This window comes from Somniosus microcephalus, unplaced genomic scaffold, assembly GCF_052327205.1.
Source record: "Somniosus microcephalus isolate GS21.2 unplaced genomic scaffold, FLI_Smic_1.0 unresolved_chr5, whole genome shotgun sequence".
NCBI lineage: Eukaryota > Metazoa > Chordata > Chondrichthyes > Squaliformes > Somniosidae > Somniosus > Somniosus microcephalus.
The window spans coordinates 48,402,133-48,422,778 of NW_028225183.1; the positions used below are offsets into that span (position 1 = coordinate 48,402,133).

The following is a 20,646-nucleotide window of genomic DNA, read 5'->3' on the forward strand; positions in this document are numbered from 1 at the left end:
AGTTTCTCTCTGTCTACTCTGTCCAGGCACTTTTTGATTTTGAACTCCTCGATCAAATCTCCCAACATTCTCTGCTCGAAGGAGAACAACCCCAGCTTCGCCAGACTCTCCCCGGAACTGAGGTCCCTCATCCGTGGAACCATTCCTGTAAATCTTGTAACTCTCAGTGAGAGGTGAGTCTGCATCCTCTGCCTCCCCAGTGGAATCTCTCTGGATAAACGGGACTGGAGAGCCCAGCCTGGAACTGATAGGCTGTATGTTTTTCTCACCGCCCTGCCTCGCTCTGGCCTGTCTCTCGCTCAGCCCAATCTCTCTCTCTCTCACTGTCTCTCTCACTCTCTCGCTATCCGCTCTCTCTTGTACTGTTTGTCAGAGCGGGATACAGTTGAGCCTGATATGGAAGCACTGTTGAAAGTGCAAGCCTGATGTTGTGTCTGTTTCTCTCTCTCTCTCTGGTGCTGCCCCTGAATCTGGGGAAGAGAGCGCCGGCCTCAGAGTGTTTAACACTGACTGAGCTGGGAAACTGCAACTAACCCCGAGAATCGGCAGCACAGGCCGAGCGGAGAGAAAAACCTGTCCTGTGAACTGTAAATCTGGGAACAGATTGTGCTGTGAATGAGCAGAGTGAACATTGTGTCAGCGAGAGTGTGTTAAAGGGGCGGGTGGGTTAGACTAATGTCACTGTGTTTGTGTGTCCGCTCTCATCGCCGGAATTCAGAGACCCTCTTGTGTAAAATTCAAAGATTTCCCTGTCATAGGATCGTCCTGCTCCCCTGCTCAGCCCTGAAGTGGGAATTAAACGTGAAGCTTTAATGGATTTCAAATTTCAGTCAAAAAACAGCGAACATGTGCGCGATCGGGTGAGAGAGCGCGATCAGTGCAGCAATGAAACGGCTTTAAATCGAAATTGCTGCCTTTAAATCTGATGAAACTTTCCCGACAGCAAACATCCCGGTCTTCGAGAGAAACAGAGTCTAGCCTGGGAATGTGGAGTGCCCGAGTTTAATTGGAATCGGAGAGTTAATGAGGAGAGAGAAACACAGAGAGGCTGGAGGGCCGGGAGCTGACAGCAGGATGTCTCCGCCCCGTCCGCTCGCTGCCTTTAAGTTGCTCTGTGCCGCCGCCTCTCGTTTCATTCCTGACACAGCTCTGACTGTCAGAGAGATTTTCTACAGAGTCGCCGACATGACTGAGACTGCAGCCGCCGAAACGGCTCCTCCTGCCGCCGCCGCTCAAACCAAGGCTCCGAGCAAGAAGAAGAAGGCGGCTCCCCGCTCCAAGCCAGCCGGTCCCACGTTGGGCGAGCAGATCCTCAAGGTTGTGGCGAGTGGCAGCGATCGCAAGGGGATGTCCCTGGTCGCGATAAAGAAGGCTCTGGCTGCCAATGGCGTCGATGTGCTGAAGTTAAGTTCCCAGATCAGGTTAAGTATCAAGAGGAAAGTGGAAAACGGCTCCCTGGAGCAGACCAAGGGCACGGGCGCCTCGGGTTCCTTCAGGATCGCTAAGAAGGAAACGCAGCGGAAAGAGGGAAAGAAGGTGAAGAAACCGGCAACCAAGAAATCTGCAGTAAAGAAACCGGCAGCTAAGAAATCTCCAGCCAAGAAACCAGCAGCCAAGAAATCTCCAGCCAAGAAACCAGCAGCCAAGAAATCTCCAGCAAAGAAACCAGCAGCCAAAAAAACGAGCAACAAGAAGACAGCAACGTCACAAAAGACAGTGAAAGCGGCGGCTGGGAAGAAGGCGGCGGTGAAGAAATCCAAGAGCCCCAAGAAGGCAACAGGCGGAAAGGTGAAGGCAGCCAAGAAGGTGGAAAAACCCAAGGCCAAGCCCAAATCAGCAAAGTCTCCCAAAGCAGCGAGCAAAAGAAAGTAAAAAGGACAACTTGTAAACATCTGAACCCAAAGGCTCTTTTCAGAGCCACCACATCATTCCAAAAAGAGCTGATCGCGGAATCAGATGATCCATGTCCCGGGGCCGGGCTCAGGCTCCCGATTGAAATCATTTCAAATGAAACCCCGGCTTCCTGGTGACTCGCTGCTCCCACCCCTCCCCCAGTGTCTAATAAAACACAGAATGGGATGTCCGGGCCGGGCCTCACTCTAACTGGGGGGGTGTTCTGCTCCAGTCTCAGTTCAGGGTCATTTTCAGTTCACAGGTTCAGGGTGAGAGTCTCTGTGAGACTCTGACACTGGGGATACCCCGCGTCACAACTCAAACCCCAACACATGAGATTCTCCAAATCAGTTTGTAAACTGCTGAACCCGTCTGTGTGGGGAGAGGGAATAAGGTCAGAGATTGACATGGAAGGAGACGGGTCGACTTGTGATTGAAGGGACTGTATATAGGCGCGAATATTACTGATTGTTAATTGTAACCGGAACTTATGTAAAAGATTCTGGTTTCAGGAAACCCTTGAATATGAAGTCCGAGTCTGTAAGGGTTTGTGCGGAGCGCTGTGTTTCTGTTCTACTGTCGAGAAACGGTTTGAAATTGGCGGGTACAGAAAGCTGGAAGTGGAGCTGGAAGATCAGAGGCCGCTCTCTGCTCTGTCTGTCACTCTTGAAACTGTCTCCTCCCCTCCCGCTCTCTCTGTTTAATCTCTCACTCTGTCTCCTCCCCCCCCCACTCCCTCTCTTTTCATTGGACCCAAATAAAAAAGAAACAATTTCACAAATAAGGTGACAACAACCCAATTACCCTTTTAAATAACCCTCCACCAATCAAATTAAAATTTGGTTGTCCCGATTAACAATGCACTCCAGTCCCCGCGGCGCCCACCGGTCACGAAAGAGCTCGAGCGTGCCGGCGGACACCGCGTGCTCCATCTCTAGGGCCACCCGGGCGCGAACATGGCCACGGAAGAGGGGGAGGCAATCCGGTCCCCCCCCACTCCCTGCCTTTCTCAGTCAAGTCGAACCCGACCTTACTTCTGATTGGTGGTCTCCTTCACAGTCCCATTTCTTCACCAATCACAGAACTACAATCACACATTAGAAAGTAAGCACATCATTGGTTGAAATTGTCGACCAGGCGAAATGTTTGAATTTTTTGTTTTAGAAAAATCCCGCCAATTCCAGTGCCGGGTGGAAGCGAATTAATCTAAAGTCTAGCTTCAATGGAATGATTTTAAAATCTCGGTCGTTTTGTTCTGTTATTCTGCGTTCACCGTCAGTAATTCCTGGCGCTGTTCTACGAACAGGTTTAATTTGTCAGCCTCTTATCTGTAACCGGCGCCAATAAGTCTCCATTCAGCAATCTAAAATGTGCCGAGTATCAGATCGCTGACTGCACAGTTACCCAATGACAGATTATTGGCCAAGGCCTTCTCACAGGCTCCACGGGGACAGAGAGAAGCGACTGAATTCTGATCCTCTCCCCTGAAAGCGGCGGCTAACGTCACAATGGGACGGGCGGAGGGAAATTCTGAATGGGCTGGAGAGGAGAGGGAGAGGAATCGAGTGGAAGAGCGGGAGATTGGCGCGGGTCCCTTTCCCCGCTCCTGTCAGCATCAACAGCCCAGAGTGCGGGCAATAGGAAGGGCTCTAAAGCACCAAGCCCAGGAAGGAACATTTAAAACCTTCAATGATTCTGGCAATGATCGTCTCAATATGTGCAGAATAAAATCGATTTGTCTCAAAACGGTTATTTCCTGCATTAAATTTGGCGGACTTTTTGAAATGGGCGATTAATCACAGTTCAGCCAATCGGGGCCTGAGTTTCCAGCGTTTCATTGATTGGTCAGAGTTGGGTTTGAAGTGGGTGGGCGCCGGTCTGCAGCCAATCAGTGCTCGGGGCGGTCCCTCACTGAGTATAACAAGGCGGACACACAGCAGACTCCGCATTAACAGTCCGTGTGTTCCAGATTGTGCTGAGATCGGTTCAGAAAATGGCCAGGACCAAGCAGACAGCGCGCAAATCGACCGGAGGGAAAGCTCCTCGCAAACAGCTGGCGACCAAAGCGGCCCGGAAGAGCGCTCCAGCCACGGGCGGAGTGAAGAAACCCCATCGCTACAGACCCGGCACTGTGGCTCTGAGGGAGATCCGCCGCTACCAGAAATCCACCGAGCTGCTGATCCGCAAACTGCCCTTCCAGCGCCTGGTGCGGGAGATCGCTCAGGACTTCAAGACCGACCTGCGCTTCCAGAGCTCGGCCGTCATGGCCCTGCAGGAGGCCAGCGAGGCTTACCTGGTGGGGCTCTTTGAGGACACCAACCTGTGCGCCATCCACGCCAAGCGAGTCACCATCATGCCCAAAGACATCCAGCTGGCCCGCCGCATCCGCGGGGAGCGCGCCTAAACTCACCCTGCCCGGCTCTAGACTTCAGCACCAAATACAACAACGGCTCTTTTAAGAGCCACCAAATCAGCAAAGGAAAGAGCTGCGATCGCCCCAAGGCAAATTGGACTGTGCACACACCGTGCTGCTCTTGTAGTGTTACCTTAACTGGGCATCTATAAACTTCGGCATTGTATATCTGACGGTGCGTTTATGTTCTAGGTTGAAATGTGAGTGAGCTGCCCGGTAGACTAATGAACTCGCCCAGTGTGAGTCGGAAAATATAAGTGGGGGCTCTGATAGTAAATTGATCCAACTCGACATACCAGATAGATCCGAGAGAGAGAACGAGGTGCCTCAAGTCTGAATCTAACCTTGAAAACCAGCGGACAGGTGGGAACTTCAATTACTATTTGGAATATTTAAAAATTAACCAGAGCTGTAATTCTGGTTTGATCCTGTCTGCCAATTAAAAGGGGAAATGTTTGTATGGGTCCGGATGTATATATTTATCCCAATGGGATTATTGTCCCAATAAGGAACGGTAAGCCCAACAACCCCGCTCTCACTTTATACTCGGTTCTAAACATCGGTTCATATTCGGCTCTCCCAACAACGTGTTCATTGAGTGACGGTCTCCCGTTACGGTTCCGTGTGTATTGTTTTTCGCTGAAGCCAGACCTTCTCCATATTGAATCACTGATCTGAATATTGGCTAACAGCAAGCCCGCTGCAGTGTTTGTGGATCTAGATTTCTACATGTTCGACAGTTTACTGAAAATGGCTAAATAGTAAGGAACCCTTTCACAGATGTAGTCGATGGCTCTGAAAAGAGCCTTTAGGTTATTAGAGTTAATCTTGTCCGCTTTACTTGCTCTTGGAGCTGGCAGTGCTGGTTTTCTTGGGCAGCAGCACCGCCTGGATATTAGGCAGCACCCCGCCCTGAGCGATGGTCACCTTTCCCAGCAGCTTGTTGAGCTCCTCGTCGTTGCGGATGGCCAGCTGCAGGTGTCTGGGGATGATGCGGGTCTTCTTGTCGCGGGCCGCGTTGCCGGCCAGCTCCAGGATTTCAGCGGTCAGATACTCGAGCACAGCAGCCATGTGGACCGGGGCTCCGGCACCCACACGCTCAGCGTAGTTGCTCTTTCGGAGGAGCTTGTGAACACCGCCCACAGAGAACTGCAATCCGGCCCTGGATGAGCGAGACTTAGCCTTGGCGCGAACTTTACCGCCGGTTTTTCCTCTTCGATACATTTCCACACTTCACTCGTTCAGAGAAAGAATGAAAGTCTCCGCCCACATCTGCCCCTCTTATACCTTCTGGAGGAATGAAGACAGCCTACTTGTGATTGGTCGCTCTGTGGTGAATTTCATTGGTGTTTTCCGGTGACCAATCACAGTCTGTTTTTCCCGCCAATGAAAAGTGTGTGGAAATAACTGCCTCAACAGTCAGACCGCCAACCATTTTTTAATTTCAAAAAGCCCGCCAATATTTTCCAAAATCTGCGAATTAATTGAATAAATTCACTTTTAGCCAAAGATTTCCGGACAGTTTTTTATTGCTTTTGTCTTATTCCATCTCTCCCTTGCAAATTCTAGGCTGTTACAATTAGGATTAATTTCGGGTTCTATTTCAAATGTCTCGGGCGGGCCTCAATTTGCATTGATTCTGTAACGGGACACATTCCAGCTCAATCTGTGTAAAAGTGAGGATTCACAGATTATCGATCGATCCTTTGCACAGGCGCTGCTGCGGGAGTGAAACCAGATCTGGGAGTCCTGCTGTGAGAAGAGAAGAGGGACAGAGTGTTCAAACTGCCCACATTCTGGTCTCTAAGAAACCCCATTCTGGGTTGTTAGACTGCAGGAATTCTCGGGTTAATAAAACGATTGACTGCCAATTGGCATTTAAAAAAATGAAAATATTTTTACAGAGATTGAGGTGAATGAAATCCGAGTCTCATCTCAAAAACAAGCTTTTAATTCGTCGGAAGGAGCTGCAAGTGAACGGGTCTGAGAACAACGGGAAAGCGATCAGGGACCGTGTTTGTAGTTTACTGGGCGGGAAATACAACGGCGACGCTAAGGTCGATCCGGTCAGTGAAACTGCTTATCTGAAAATTCAAAACTAGATTGACAGCTGGAACTTCAAACGTTCTCAAACACACTTGTTCAGGAAATAATTACAGTAAATTGATTCTAAAGGGAGATGCGATGTGTAGATCTTTCAGAGAGGTTGTGGGTGGCTCTTAAAAGAGCCGTTGTGTTTGGAGTTTCTTCTTTCAGGACAGCGTGGAGTTTTACTTGGAGCTGGTGTATTTGGTCACCGCCTTTGTCCCTTCCGACACGGCGTGCTTGGCCAGCTCCCCGGGCAGCAGCAGGCGCACGGCGGTCTGGATCTCCCGGGAGCTGATGGTGTGCCGCTTGTTGTAATGGGTCAGGCGGGAAGCCTCACCCGCGATGCGCTCGAAAACATCGTTCACAAACGAGTTCATGATGCTCATCGCTTTGGAGGAGATGCCGGTGTCAGGGTGAACCTGCTTCATCACTTTGTAAATGTAGATGGAGTAACTCTCCCTCCTCGACCTTCTGCGCTTCTTGCCGCCCTTCGGTGCCGCCTTCTTCACGATTTTTTTGGCGCCTTTCTTGGCAACTGATTTCGTCTCGTCAACCATTTTCTCTTTCAAGTAGCAAATATATAAGGAAACGCTGCTATCAGCTCGCCTGATATCGGCAGCCGCACGGTCCGTCCCACAGAGCTATGCTAATGAGGGATGAGTGGAGGCAACGATTCTGATTAGTTTATTGGCAGTATGGTCAATATCCTTTGTTCTTTAACTCTCCGATTGGCCTCTTTACACATCCAATCAGATTTAGCGCTCACCACAATCTCACATTCTTGAATGCTGTCATGAATTACAACCCACCCTTATTTATACTTTGTTCTTTATTTATTTCTAATCTGCTCTCAATAAAAATGGTTACTGACGGCCTGTCTTACGAGGATGGTTCATTAATATATTGCCTATATATATAGATATATATATATTCAATAATCTGAACAGCAAACTCACTGCTGTGTATGTCGATCTAGATTTATAAATGTTTAACAGACATTGACCGTTCTATGACCGAAATTGCCTGAGGGTCACTTCTAATCAGGACAATTCCAGCTTAACAACTGTAGGGATTTAATATTAAAACACAGCTGGGATAATTGTGATCAACAGGTCAGTTTCTGCAGAGAGTAAGCAACCCTTTCACAGATGCAATGGGTGGCTCTGAAACGAGCCTTTATGTTATTAGATTAAATCTTTTCCCCTTTACTTGCTCTTGCTGGGCCCAGCCCTGAATTTCTTCGGCAGAAGCACCGCCTGGAAACTAGGCAGTTCAGCAATGATCTTAGTGAATGGTGCAGCAAACTCGATGGCCTTATGGCATGCTCCTGTCAGTCTCTGGTATGTGAGCGTTGTTTTTTTCTTCAGTTTCTGATTTGGGTTTTATTACACACCCTGACAGCATCTGGGATCTAAGTGTCTGTTTCACTCTATATCGGTCAGTTTCTGGCATGTGAATGTGGGAATTACTCTGTACCTGTCAGTTTCTGGTATGTCATTGTGATTTTATTCTGTACTTGCCGGTTTCTGATATGTAAGTGTGGGTTTCCCTCTGTTCCTGACATTTTCTGTAAGTTAGTGTGGTTTTTATTCAGTATCTGCTAGTTTCTGGGATGTGAGTATGGATTTTACCCTGCATCTGTCAGTCTCAGGTTTGTGAGTGTATGTTTTCTTCTCTATCTGTCCGTCTCTGGGATGTGAGTGTGGGTTTTACTCTGTATCTGTCTGTCTCTGGGATGTGAGTGTGGGATTTACTCTGTAGCTTTCAGTCTCTGGGATGTAAGTGCATGTTTCCCTCAGAATCTATCAGTATCTGGGATGTGAGTGTGGATTTTACTCTGTATCTGTCTGTTTCTGGGATGTGAGTGTGGGTTCCACTTGATTTTGTCAGTCTCTGGAATGTGAGTGTGGGTTTTATGCTGTATCTGTTAGATTATTGTAAGTGAGTGTGTATATTATTCAGCATCTGTCTGTTTCTGGGATGTGAGTGTGGGTTTTGCTATGATTTATGTTAGTCTCTATACAAATGTTCTGGATGTCTGGGGAACCCACGCAGGCTGCTCACCGGCTCTTCAGTGGAAGAAACCATGCATGTGCCAAAACTTGAATGGGCCGCACACCCAGTTAAAGGGGCTGCACACCCAAAATATTAGAGGGAACATTGTTCTATACCTGTCAGTTTGTTGTATTTGAATGGGGTTTTCTTATACATCTGGCAATCTCTGGAACGTGTGTGTGGGTTTTATGCTATAACTGTCAGTTTATCTTATATGGGTGTGTGGTTATTTGGTATCTATCAATTTCTGGGTTGGGAGTGTGGAGTTTAGTTTCTATCTGTCAGTTTGTGGTATGAGTGTGGGTTTAACTCTGCATTTGTCAGTTTCTGGGTTCTGAGTGTGGGTTTTACTCTGCATCTGTAATTTTCTGGGGTGTGAGTGTGGGTTTGAATCGACATCTCTCAGTCTCTGGTATGTGAATGTGTGTTTTATTCTGCACCTCTCACACTCTTTTATGGGAGTGTTGATTTTGTTCTGCATCAGTCTGTCTCTCGTATGTTAGTCTGGGTTTTACTCTGTATCTGTTAGTCTGTGGTATGTGAATGTAGGATTTACTCTTATCTGTTAGTCACTGGTATGTGAGTGTGGGTTTTACTCTTTGGGTTTTACACTGTATCTGTTAGTCTCTGGGATGTGAGTGTGGGGTTTACTCTGTATTTGTTCGTCTCTGGTATGTGAGTTTGTGTTTTACTCTGTATCTGTTAGTCTCTGATATGTGTGTGTTGGTTTTATTCTATAGCAAGTGTTCCCTTTAAGCATCAGGTCCTGTACAGCAGATCCTACGATGTTCTAATGGCAACAACTGCACATGCATGTTAATCTGAATAGGTCATGCAGCCCCCACAATAAATAGTCTCTGGCATGTGAGTGTGGGTTTTACTCTGTACCTGTCTGTCTCTGGGATTTAAGTGTGGATTTCACACTATCAGTCAATCTCTGGGAGGTGAGTGTGATATTTACTCTATATCTGTATGTCTCTGTGGGCTTTATTCTGTACCTTTCAATTTATTCGATGTGTGTGTGGCTTTCTCTCTGTCCCTGACAGTCTCTGGTGTGTGAGTGCGGGTTTCATTGTGTGTTGTTCTGTCTCTGGTTGCTGAGTGTGGGTTTTATTCTGTATTAATCTGACATTCAGATTAACATGCATGTGTGTGTGTGTTTTACTTTATAGGATTGAAAATATGTAATTTTTTTTGAAGGTGAAAGCCGAGTAAAAGTTCATATTCAGAGGGATTTGTGTGTCCTTCTACATGAATCACAGAAAGTAAACAGCAATCAATTGGGAATTAAATTTTATATTTGCCCTTATTGCAAGTGGTTGGAGTATAAGTGTATGGTAGTGTTGGTTCAATTTTATAGGTCTGGGATGAGCAGAAATGTATTCCCTTGGAGGGTTATAAATCTTCTCATATCTAACCCAGAGTTCTGCGGATGCTCAGTCGGTGGGTATATTCAAGATTGAGATATGTTGATTTTTGGGCACTTAGCATATCAACCGAATCAATTTCTGCTAATTACATCTGGGGTTCTCTCTAACTGTCAATCCCTGGTGTCTGAGTGTATGTTTACTCTGTGTCTCTCAGTCTTTGGTTTGTGAATGTGGGTTCTACTCTATACCCATCATTTTCTGCTATATTAGTATAGTTTTATCTGTACCAGACATATTTATGATACGTGAGTATTCGTTTTACTTTCTAAGTTCATTTGAATTTCGAGCAGCGGTTGGCCATTATGCCCCCTGAGCCTGCTCTGATATTCAATAAGATCATGGCTGACCTTCGAACTCAACTCGGATTTCCTGTCCTTTCCCAATCTCTCTTAATTCCTCCGCAGTACAAGAATCTATATCAGCCTTAAACATAATCAACGACTGGGCATCCACAGCTCTTTGGGGCAGCGAATTCCAAATATTCGCAACCCGCTGAGTGAAGAAATTCCTCCTTATCTGAGTCTTAAAAGGCCAGCCATTTTTCTGGAGCCTTTGCCCCATAGTTCTAGATTCTCCTGTGAGGGGAAACAATCTCTGAAATGTGAGTGTGAGTCTTACTCTTTACCTGCCAGTTTCTGCTAAATTGTGGGTGGCTTTTCATTGTACCTGTCAGTTTCTGGTATGGAAGAGAGCTTTTCACCCTGTACCTGTCAATTACTCGTAATTGCGTATGGGCTTTACTCTATCTGCCAGTTTCTGTCGTGCAAGTGTTTGTTTTGTTCTGTATCTGTCAATCTCTGATACATGACCTTCCCCTGCAGTATCCATGGCACTGTTTGTGACCTGAAATCTTCTCTCTTTTTTGATCCCCATTTTTAATGTTTTAAAATTCCTTTTTATTTCTGTGGGAGATGCATGGAATTCCATGGAAGATCAAAGTATTTTGTCAGTTGCAATGGTCATTTTTTTTCTCTTAAAATCCTACTGCAACGTTCCATAAGTCAGCTCTGACCTGCGAGGGGTATTAAAAGTATCTCGGCTGCGATGGCAGGGAATCGAACCCAGGTCAACTGCTTAGAAGGCATCTATGTTCACCACTATACCACCATCACTCACATCTTAATTAATATATTTACGGACTTCTTTGGCCCCTAAGTGGGCCAAGTGAGAGACACAGCAATCATTTAAATCAGAACATCAGCACTATGCTGAGGCACTTTCCCTCCAATTAAAAATGGCCACTGTGAATTGTTATATCGCTAGGATTGAGCCCTCACCCCATTTATTATTTTTAAATCTTTTGTAGGTTAAAAAATAATAATCCACAAAAATAAATTGAAAATCATTTTTATGGGAGAAGCAAATGGACGATAATATATTTTTGTAAATTTTAGTGAAATGGCATTTGCTGGAAGGCATTAAACTGCAATAGGGAGACCTAAACTGTATCAAACATATCAAAGTTTGCAGGTGATACTAAGATGGGAGGGAAAGTAGTGAGTGAGGAGGACATAAAAAACCTGCAAGGGGACATCGACAGGTTAAGTAAGTGGGCAGAGATTTGGCAGATGGAATACAATACTGGAAAGTGTGAGGTTATGCACTTTGGCAGGAAGAATCGTAGAGCAAGTTATTATCTTAATGGTTAGAAACTGGAAAGTACTGAAGTACAAAGGGATCTGGGGGTCCTGGTGCACGAAACTCAAAAGGTTAGTCTGCAGGTGCAGCAAGTGATTAAGGTCAATGGAATGTTGGCTTTCATTGCTAGGGGGATAGAATATAAAAATAGGGAGGTATTGCTTCAGTTGTACAAGGTATTGGTGAGACCGCACCTGGAATACTGCGTACAGTTTTGGTGTCCATACTTAAGAAAGGACATACTTGCTCTCGAGTCAGTACAAAGAAGGTTCACTCGGTTAATCCCGGGGATGAGGGGATGGACATATGAGGAGAGGTTCAGTAGATTGGGACTCTACACATTGGAGTTCAGAAGAATAAGAGGCGATCTTATTGAAACATATAAGATTGTGAAGGGGTTGGATCGGGTGGATGCGGGGAAGATGTTCCCGATGATGGGTGAAACTAGAACTAGGGGGCATAGTCTTAGAATAAGGGGCTGCTCTTTCAAAACTGAGATGAGGAGGAACTACTTCACTCAGAGGGTGGTAGGTCCATGAAATATGCTGCCCCAAAAAGCTGTAGAAGCTACATCATTACATAAATTTAAAACAGAAATAGACAGTTTCCTAGAAGTAAAGGGAATTAAGGGTTACGGGGAGCGGGCAGGAATTTGGACATGAGTCTAGGTCCAGATCGGTCATGGCCCTGTGGGTAGTAGAGCGGGCCCAGGGGCCGTGTAGCCTGATCCTGCTCCTATTTCGTGTGTCTAATTCTGTTAGATTCAGGAGATGGTTCTGTGATAGTGGATTGGCAGTTAGGATCAGATCAGCCATGATCTTATTGAATGGCGGAGCAGGCTCGAGGGGCCGATTGGCCTACTCCTGCTCCTATTTCTTATGTTCTTATGTATCAACAGGAGCCTGGTTGCGATGCCGCGAATTCGAACCCCAATCAACTCGCTCGAAAGAGCAGCTACAATCACCACTCTCCAACCATCGCTCTAATTTTAAAATGTAATCCTCTGTCTTTACAGATCGCATGCAATGCATCTTTGGAGCTTTAGTCAGGACGAGTAAAAGACTTTGCAATCATTTCAATCTGAACATAAACAAGGTGTTCAGATTATTGCTCTCCAATTCAAAATAGTTACTGATGAATGGTTATCTTGTTGCACTCCTAGCTGGCGGCCAGGAGATGGCACCAAACTCTAATAGTTTGGAGTGTGCGGATTGTGTCCACACATCCAGACCGCTGTGAGTCTGGTGCTGCCCGGAGAGCTGGCCAGCACGGCGTGTCGGAAGGGACAATGCCGGAGGTCATTGCAAATACATTTCACAACGCTCTGAGAAAGCATTAAGCAAAGCAACGGCTCTTTTAAGAGGAAACCACACCATTAATTTCGTCGAATTATCCATTCGGGATATTGTCCTTTTAATGAATCAGAGAAAGGTACAGCACATTTGTTTGTGGCTTTACTCTGCCACTGTCATTTACTGCTATGTGAGTGTGGGTTTAACTCTGTACCTGTCTGTATCTGGAATGTGAGTGTGTGATTTAATCTGTACCTGTTGTTTTCTGGTAAGTGAGTGAACATTTTTCTTCGTATCTGTCAGTGTCTTGATGTGAGAGTGTGTGTTTCAGTCTACATGTCCACCTCTGGTATGGAAGTGTGTTTTTTATTTTGTACCTGTTATTTTCTTGCATGGAAGAGAGGCTTTACTCTGTACTTCTCAAGCTCTGGTATGTGTGCGTGGGTTATACCCTCGATTTCTGATTCTCTGTTATGTGACAGTTCATTTAATCTAAGTCAGTCAGTGTCTGATATAATACTGTGGGTTTTACTCTACTTGTCAGTTTCTGTTACGTGAGTGTGGCTTTTCTGCTGTAACGCTCAGGTACTGATATGTGAGTGTGGGTGTTTCTCTGTACCTGTCAGTGTCTAGTATGTGAGTACAGGCTTTATTCTGTACCTCTTGATTTCTGATATGAGAGTGTGGGGTTTACTCTTTATCATTCACTCTCTGGCATGTGAATGTAAGTTTAATTTTGCATCTGTCTGCCTCTGGTATGTGAGTTTGGGTTTTACTCTTTGTGTCAGTTTCTGATATGTGAGAGTGGCTTTTACTCTGCACCCGTCAATATCTTGTATGTGAATGTGGATGTTGCTTTGTACCTTTCAGTGTCTAATGTGTGAGTGTCTGTTTCACTCTGCCTGTAAGTTTGTGACATCGTAGTGTGATTATCACACTGTAACTCTCAAATTCTGAAATTAGAGTTTGAGTTTAACTATCTTTATTTCACTCTATGGTGTGTGAGTGTGGGTTTTCCTCTGCATCTCTCGGTCTCTTGTATGTGAACTTGGCTTTTACTCAAAACCATCAAATTTGTGAATTTATTCCATATCAGTCAGTTTCAGATTTATCAGAGTGGGGTTTCCTATCTTCCTGTCAATGTCTGCTATGGAAGAGAAGGTTTACTCATAATCCGTCAGTTTCTCGATTATGAATGTGGGTTTTGAGTCTGCATCTATCAGTCTCTGATGTGTGATATTCACCCAGTATCTATCAGGCTCTGATATGTGAGTTTCACTCTGTATCCATTGGTCGCTGGTATGTGAGTATGCGCCTGTATCTGTCAGTTTCTGTTATGGATGTCTGGTTATATTCTATACCGGTCTTGGTCTGATATATGAGAGTGGGTCTTACTCTATACCTGTCAGTTTCTGCTCAGAGATTGGGTTTTCCGTTGTACCTGTCAGTTTCTGGTATGGAAGAAAGGATATTACATTGTACCTCTCAATTACCGCTAAGTGAGTATGGACTTAACTATGTATCTTTCAGTTTCTGTTATGGATGTGTGTGTTTAATTGTGTACCTGTCAATTTCTGATATATATGTGTGGGATGTCTTCAGCTCATGTTATTATTTGTTATTAATCAATAATTTAAAGTTAAATGTAGGGACCTGATTAAGAAGTTTACAGATGATACAAAAATGGTCGTATGGTTGACAGTGAGGAAGATAGCTGTAGATTGCAAGAAGATATCAGTAGACTTTCAGCGGGGCAGAAATGTGGCAATTTGAATTCAATTCTGGGAAATATGAGATAATGCATTTGGGGAGGGCTAACAAGGCGAGGGAATGTACAATAAATGGTAGGATGCTGGGAAGTGCAGAGGGACTGAGGGACCTTTGAGTGCATGTCCACAGATCCCTGAAGGTAACAGGACAGGTAGATAAGGTGGTTAAGATGGCAAAAAGGAAAGTTCCCTTTATTAGCTGAGGCATAGAATATAAGAGCAGGAAGGTTCTGCTAGAACTGCATAAAATACTAATTAGGCCACAGTTAGAGTACTGTGCACAGTTCTGGTCACCAGGTTACAGGAAGGATGTAATTGCACTAGAGAGGGTACAGAGGAGATTAACGAGCATGTTGCCAGGACTGGAGAATTTTATATATGAGGATAGATTGGATAGTCTGGGGTTGTATTCTATGGAACAGAGGAGCCTGAGGGGAATTGTGGAGAATTGTTTTCACCCTGTGGTTGGTAGGGGTCTGGAACACACTCCCTGAAAGGTTGGTGGAGGAAGGGAACCTCATCATTTTAAAAAGTACTTGGGTATGTACTTGAAGTTCTGTAACCTGCAAGAATAATGAGCTAGAGCTAGAAAGTGGGATTTGGCGGGATAGCTATTTTAAGGCCGAAAGGCCTCCTTCTGTGCCGTAAATTTCTATGATTCTATGATCTGGTATGAAAGAGTGGGTTTTATTCTGAATCTGTTAGTATCTGGTATGTGAGTGTTGGCTTAATTCTTCAGCTGTGGATGCGAGTATGGATTTTACTCTGTACCAGTCAATTCCTGATAATAGAGTATTTGTTTTCCCTTCTACCTCTCAATGTCTGCTATGGAAGAGAGGGGTTACTCTGAACCTGTAAGTTTCTGGTACTTGCGTCTTTATCTGTCTGCTTCATTAAGTACCTGTCAGCTTCTATTATGTGCATGCGAGTTTCAATCTGTATCTGTCAGTCAATGGAATGAGAGTTTGTTTTTTTCTTTTTAACTGACAGTGTCTGGTATGTGACTTTGGAATTAATTCTGTATCTGTTTGTTTCTGGTATGTGCAGGTTGGTTGCAGTCTGTACCTACCAGTTTCTGTTATGTGAGTGAGGATTTTAATCAGTACCTACCAGTTTCTGGTATGTGTGTGTGTTTTACTTTATACATGTCTGCTCTGGGATGCAAGTGTGGGTTATGAAATGTATCTGTCAATCTCTGGGCTGTTATTAGGGCTTTGCTCATTGTCTGACTGTTTCTGTTATGTGAGTATGGGTTGCTTCTGTAACTGTCAGTTTCTGGTATGCTGGTTGGGTTTTAGGCTTTACCTGTCAGTCTCTGCGATGTGAGTGTGGGCTTTTCCATATCTGTCAGTCTCTACAAATACAGAGTAAAGTCCATACTCACATCTCAGTTACAGATGTGTCAGTGTTGATTTTACCCTGTACCTGTCATGTCAGTCTCAGGTACGGTAAGTGAATGTGCTTCTTCTCAATCTATTATTTTCTGTCTCTCGGTCTCTGGTAATGTTTGTGAATGTGAGATTATTTCTGTATCTGGTAAGTTTCTGCTACTGTTTGCGAGTGTGGTGTTGATTATGTATCTGTTACACTGATAATGTGAGTGAGTGGGAGATTCGTTATGTAATTGGCAGTCTCTTGTCCTGGACTATTCTTGCTCTGTGTGACTTTTGGACTCCATTCCTTCTCTACCTTATGTAGGCCAATGCTAGTTTGATTTTATCTGTGACTGTCTCAGGAGGAGGTTTGGTTCAGTCCATTACCTCTGATTGTCTGGTCTTGTATGTTGGCTGTTGGGTTTGATAGTCTGTGTACAGCCAGCAGTGTGGATTGACACCGTATCAGTGTCTATCTGTTCGTGTGTGTGAGTAAAGGAGTGAAAATATATCTGCCTGTCAGAGCGATATGTTTGGACTTTGAAACAACATCTTATTCTACTGCTGCAAGTGACTGTGAGATTCATAATGTATCTCTGGGAATTCGGATCACTGTGGGACTGATTGCTTCTGCTGCCTGTGATAATAGGATTGAGGGCAGTTCTGTGTCTGCGTTCTGTGTGTGAGAAGGAGCTTTCTGACTGTCCCTTGTGTTCCGGATGGAGCAAAGATCACACTTATTTTGGCTCGTTGTAGTAGTTTGCTACGAGATTAATACAAGAACAATATAAGTTATAATATATGGATTGGTGTCGCTAGAATATAAAAATAAAGTTATATTAATGTGTTTGTTTATAATGAAGTAATGTATCTTCAGAGGGGAAATCGCGATACAAACATTGTCTGACCTCAGTGCAGTACAGCGGCACGCAGATTCTCCACGCCAGGTGTGTAGGACGGTTCTATAATAATTATCAGCATCCAGACACAACCCAAACCCAGCTCTGGACCATGAATGGGACCATCCGATTGGCACAGTCCAGGTTTATATCTCCCAGTCCCAAGTGACTATATATAAAATTCTGGATCGCTTCCTGCAAGATAGCCAGAGGTACCTGGTCTGTACAAATAATTGTTTTCAGTCTATTGAAACCGAGTTGAGGGCCTGTGTAGATAAAAGACTGCCACAGGACCCGTATCCATATGAATTTGACAGAGTGTATCCATATGTATTTGCCGGAGCGACAATGTATCTTTCGATCACCAGCAACACCTTTCTGGAGAACACAACGCACCGAAACAAAATAACCGATCATTGAAATGTATTCTTTCACACTTCTCACCTGGTGCCTGCAATAGATGCACTTTGTGAAACTCCTCACATCCTCACAGTCAGGCTGTGTTTCCACTGTTCCCTGTCCTAGAACAACAGACACGGTGAGATTGCAAATGATTCAGGAACGTTCACTCCTGATTTGGGGGAAGAAAGCAGCAATGGTTTGAAAGGGCAAGGTGATGTACTTTCTCTGTTACCTTACACTGTACGCAGAGCCCGAGAAAGGCCTCACCCTTCCCCCTACTCTCTCCATGTTCCGGAACTGGTACCCGCTCCAATCTGTCTCTTACAAAGAGCCCCCGGTTGCCGCTAAACTTACCCCGACTCAAAGCCCATCTGTGGACACAGTCCCAATGCGATGTGCTGCTGTGAGGAGGCTGCTGTTTGCTCCCTTACTCGGGCCCGTGATATCTCCGCTCTCTGATGTGTTCAGCGATCATCAGCCGAGCACAGAGGAAACGCCCCCTGCTGGCAGAGCTGGGGGAGGGGAGCTCGCAGGACACTTCCTGTCACTTTAAACACTGTGTGGAGAGGGGGAGGAGCAGGCAAGTGTTTATCACGCATGCTCAGACCTGTCTTCCTGAACCTCAAATTAAATAAAGCACCAACAACAACTTAAATCTATATAGCGCCTTTAACGCAATATATCGTCCCAACTAGCTTCACAGGAGCGTTATCAAAGAAACATTGACACCGAGACAGATAAGGAGATATTAGGAGAGTAGGAAGTGACTCTGGACACGTCAGTTGCAGCGGGTGAGTGTGAGAGCGACGCGAATCCTGTCCCTTAGCGCGATTTGTTCCCCCAATACTGTATGGAACAATGGAGAGGAACAGGCTCTGTCAATCTCAGACACTGAACTGCTGGTGAGTGGTGTTAGATCCGTGGTTCAGTGGATAAATAATTACACGGATGCTGTACATAAACAAATCACAGGTCTTTACTGGAGGAGTGTCATCTCTAGACTGGGGTACAGAGGCATGCGCACAGCTTATATACCGGTGTGGTTACTGCCGGTACTACAGTATACAGGAGCTGTATAAAGTAGTTCTGACTTAAAGCACATACACGACAATTCCTCCCTTTTTTTATTAATAATACCCCCTTAATATTCAAATAACAATTACATTTTTACATGTACATTCAATAACAAAAGTCCATTTATAGATTCAGTCTTTGGTGCGGCTTCCTGACCCTTTCAGGATAGTGCCTTTCCGGAGGTTCTTGTTCTTGGTGCAGAGGTGATTCTGACCCCTTTCAACGGGTAGTTCATCGGGTTCCACTGCTACTGGGTCTGAAGTAGATGCTACCGGTATGTCGGGTTCATCCCCAGGTACTCGAGACATGAGGTTGATGCCTTCCTGGGACGCTAAGATCTGATCGACCTGACTTCTCACAATGTTCTCCCCGACATCCACTGTGTACATTGATGGCCGCTACCTTGTACATATCATTCCGGGTTGCCACTTCTCTGTTCGATAGTCATGGGCCAAGACTGGCTGCCCTAGATTGTAGCTTATTGTCGGCTTCTCGTTGATGTGCTGGATTTGTTTGTCGTCAACATTTCTTTGCACATTTGGTCTGAGCAAGTCCAGACGAGATCACAACCTTCGATTAAAGAACATCATGGCTGGGGTCTGGTTGGTAACTGCATGTGTCGCGTTTCGGTAGGCTGATAAGAAATTGTCCATCTTATGCTGTAGTGGAATTTCCTCATCGCACATGGCCTTTATCGCCTTCTTAAAGGTTTGTACGAACCTCTCAGCCAATCCATTGGTGACTGGATGATACGGGGCGGATGTGTAATGCCTTACCCCATTCCTTTTCATGAATTTTTGGAACTCGTCGGACACAAACTGTGGTCCATTATGAGAGCAGATCTGCTCTGGCAAACCGTTTCTGGCAAATATGGTCCGTAGGACTGCAATCGTTTTCTCTGTAGTGGTTGAAGACATCTTTATCACCTCAGGCCACTTTGAATGAGCATCCACTGCTATTAAGAACATTGAGTCCATGAATGGACCAGCGAAATCAATGTGCACCCGTTGCCATGGAGAGGAGGGCCACTCCCATGGGTGTAGAGGGGCATGTGGTGGTGCATTTTGGACCTTTTGGCATCCTAAGCAGCTCTTAGTTAGGTCTTCGATTTGCTGATCGATTCCTGGCCACTGCACATAAGCCCTAGCAAGGCTTTTCATTTTCACTCCCCCCAGATGACCTTCATGTAGCTCCTTTAGCACTCTCTCCCTTAACTTGGGTGGAATCACCACTCTGGATCCAAAAATCACTGTCCCCTGGCATACTGACAGCTGTTCTCTTCTGGATGAGAATGCTGGCAATAGTGAGTCACCAAGTGTTGGCCATCCCCTCACCGTCAATTCATATACCCGTGACAGCATCGGATCATTGCTGGTCACCTTCTCTATATCCGCATTTCTTACTGGCAATCATTCAATTATCAACGAATAAAATATCTCGATCGGGTCCAATGCTGGTGCTTCCTCCACCATAGGCAGTGGCAGGCGCGATAGCCCATCAGCGTTCCCATGCTGTTTCGTGCCTTTATATTCTATTTCATATTGATTCGCCCCTAGAAACAGGGACCATCTTTGTAACTGCTGTGAAGTCATTACTGGCACGCCCTTCTTAGGATTAAAGATGGAGACAAGTGTTTGGTGGTCAGTCAGCTAGGTGAACTTCTGCCGATGCGGATAATGGTTGAATTTTTTTACTCCCCATATTAGGCTGAGGGCCTCCCTGTCAATCAGGGCGTAGTTGCGCTCGGCTGAGGTTAGGGACCGAGACGCAAATGCTACTGGCCTTTCCAACCCGTCTGGGAATTTGTGCGACAGCACCGCTCCAATGCCGTAGGGGGATGCATCACATGCCGAACGAATTGGTAGTGCTGGGTTGAAATGGGCCAGCACCTCTTTTGATGTGATCAATTCTTTACACTTCTAGAAAGCTCGTCTACGTTCGTCATTCCACTTCCATGGTACCCCTGTTTGCAGTAGGATGTTCAGTGGGTGTAATACTGCAGGCAAATTTGGTAAGAACTTGTGGTAATAGTTTACCAGCCCGAGGAACGACTTCAGTTGTGACACATTTTCCAGTGCTGGAGCCTTGACTACTGCCTCAATCTGGTCAGGGGACTTATGTAACCCCTCTTCATCGATGACGTGGGCACAATACGAGATCTGTTTCTGGAAAAACTCGCACTTGTGGCGATTAGCTCGTAGCCCATATTCCTTTAATCTGGCGAGCACCTTCTCCAAGTTAGCAAGGTGATCACCGTCATTTTCGCCCATGACCAAGATGTCGTCCAAATAACACTGGGTCCCTGGAATCCCTTGCAGGA

At 45.5% G+C, this 20,646-nt stretch overlaps 2 protein-coding genes across 2 annotated transcripts; one reads left to right on the top strand and one right to left on the bottom strand.

Annotated features, from left to right (window-relative positions):
- Positions 1 to 1,082: 1,082 nt before the first annotated feature.
- Positions 1,083 to 1,872, top strand: LOC147088173 (histone H1-like). Its single transcript, XM_085977938.1, has one exon. The coding sequence runs from the start codon at positions 1,186 to 1,188 to the stop codon at positions 1,870 to 1,872; it is 687 nt and encodes a 228-aa protein (XP_085834064.1). The 5' UTR covers positions 1,083 to 1,185.
- A 3,077-nt stretch (positions 1,873 to 4,949) lies between these two features.
- On the bottom strand, positions 4,950 to 5,563 carry LOC147088174 (histone H2A.J-like). The gene has a single exon (XM_085977974.1). The coding sequence runs from the start codon at positions 5,528 to 5,530 to the stop codon at positions 5,144 to 5,146; it is 387 nt and encodes a 128-aa protein (XP_085834100.1). The 5' UTR covers positions 5,531 to 5,563; the 3' UTR covers positions 4,950 to 5,143.
- Positions 5,564 to 20,646: the final 15,083 nt, after the last annotated feature.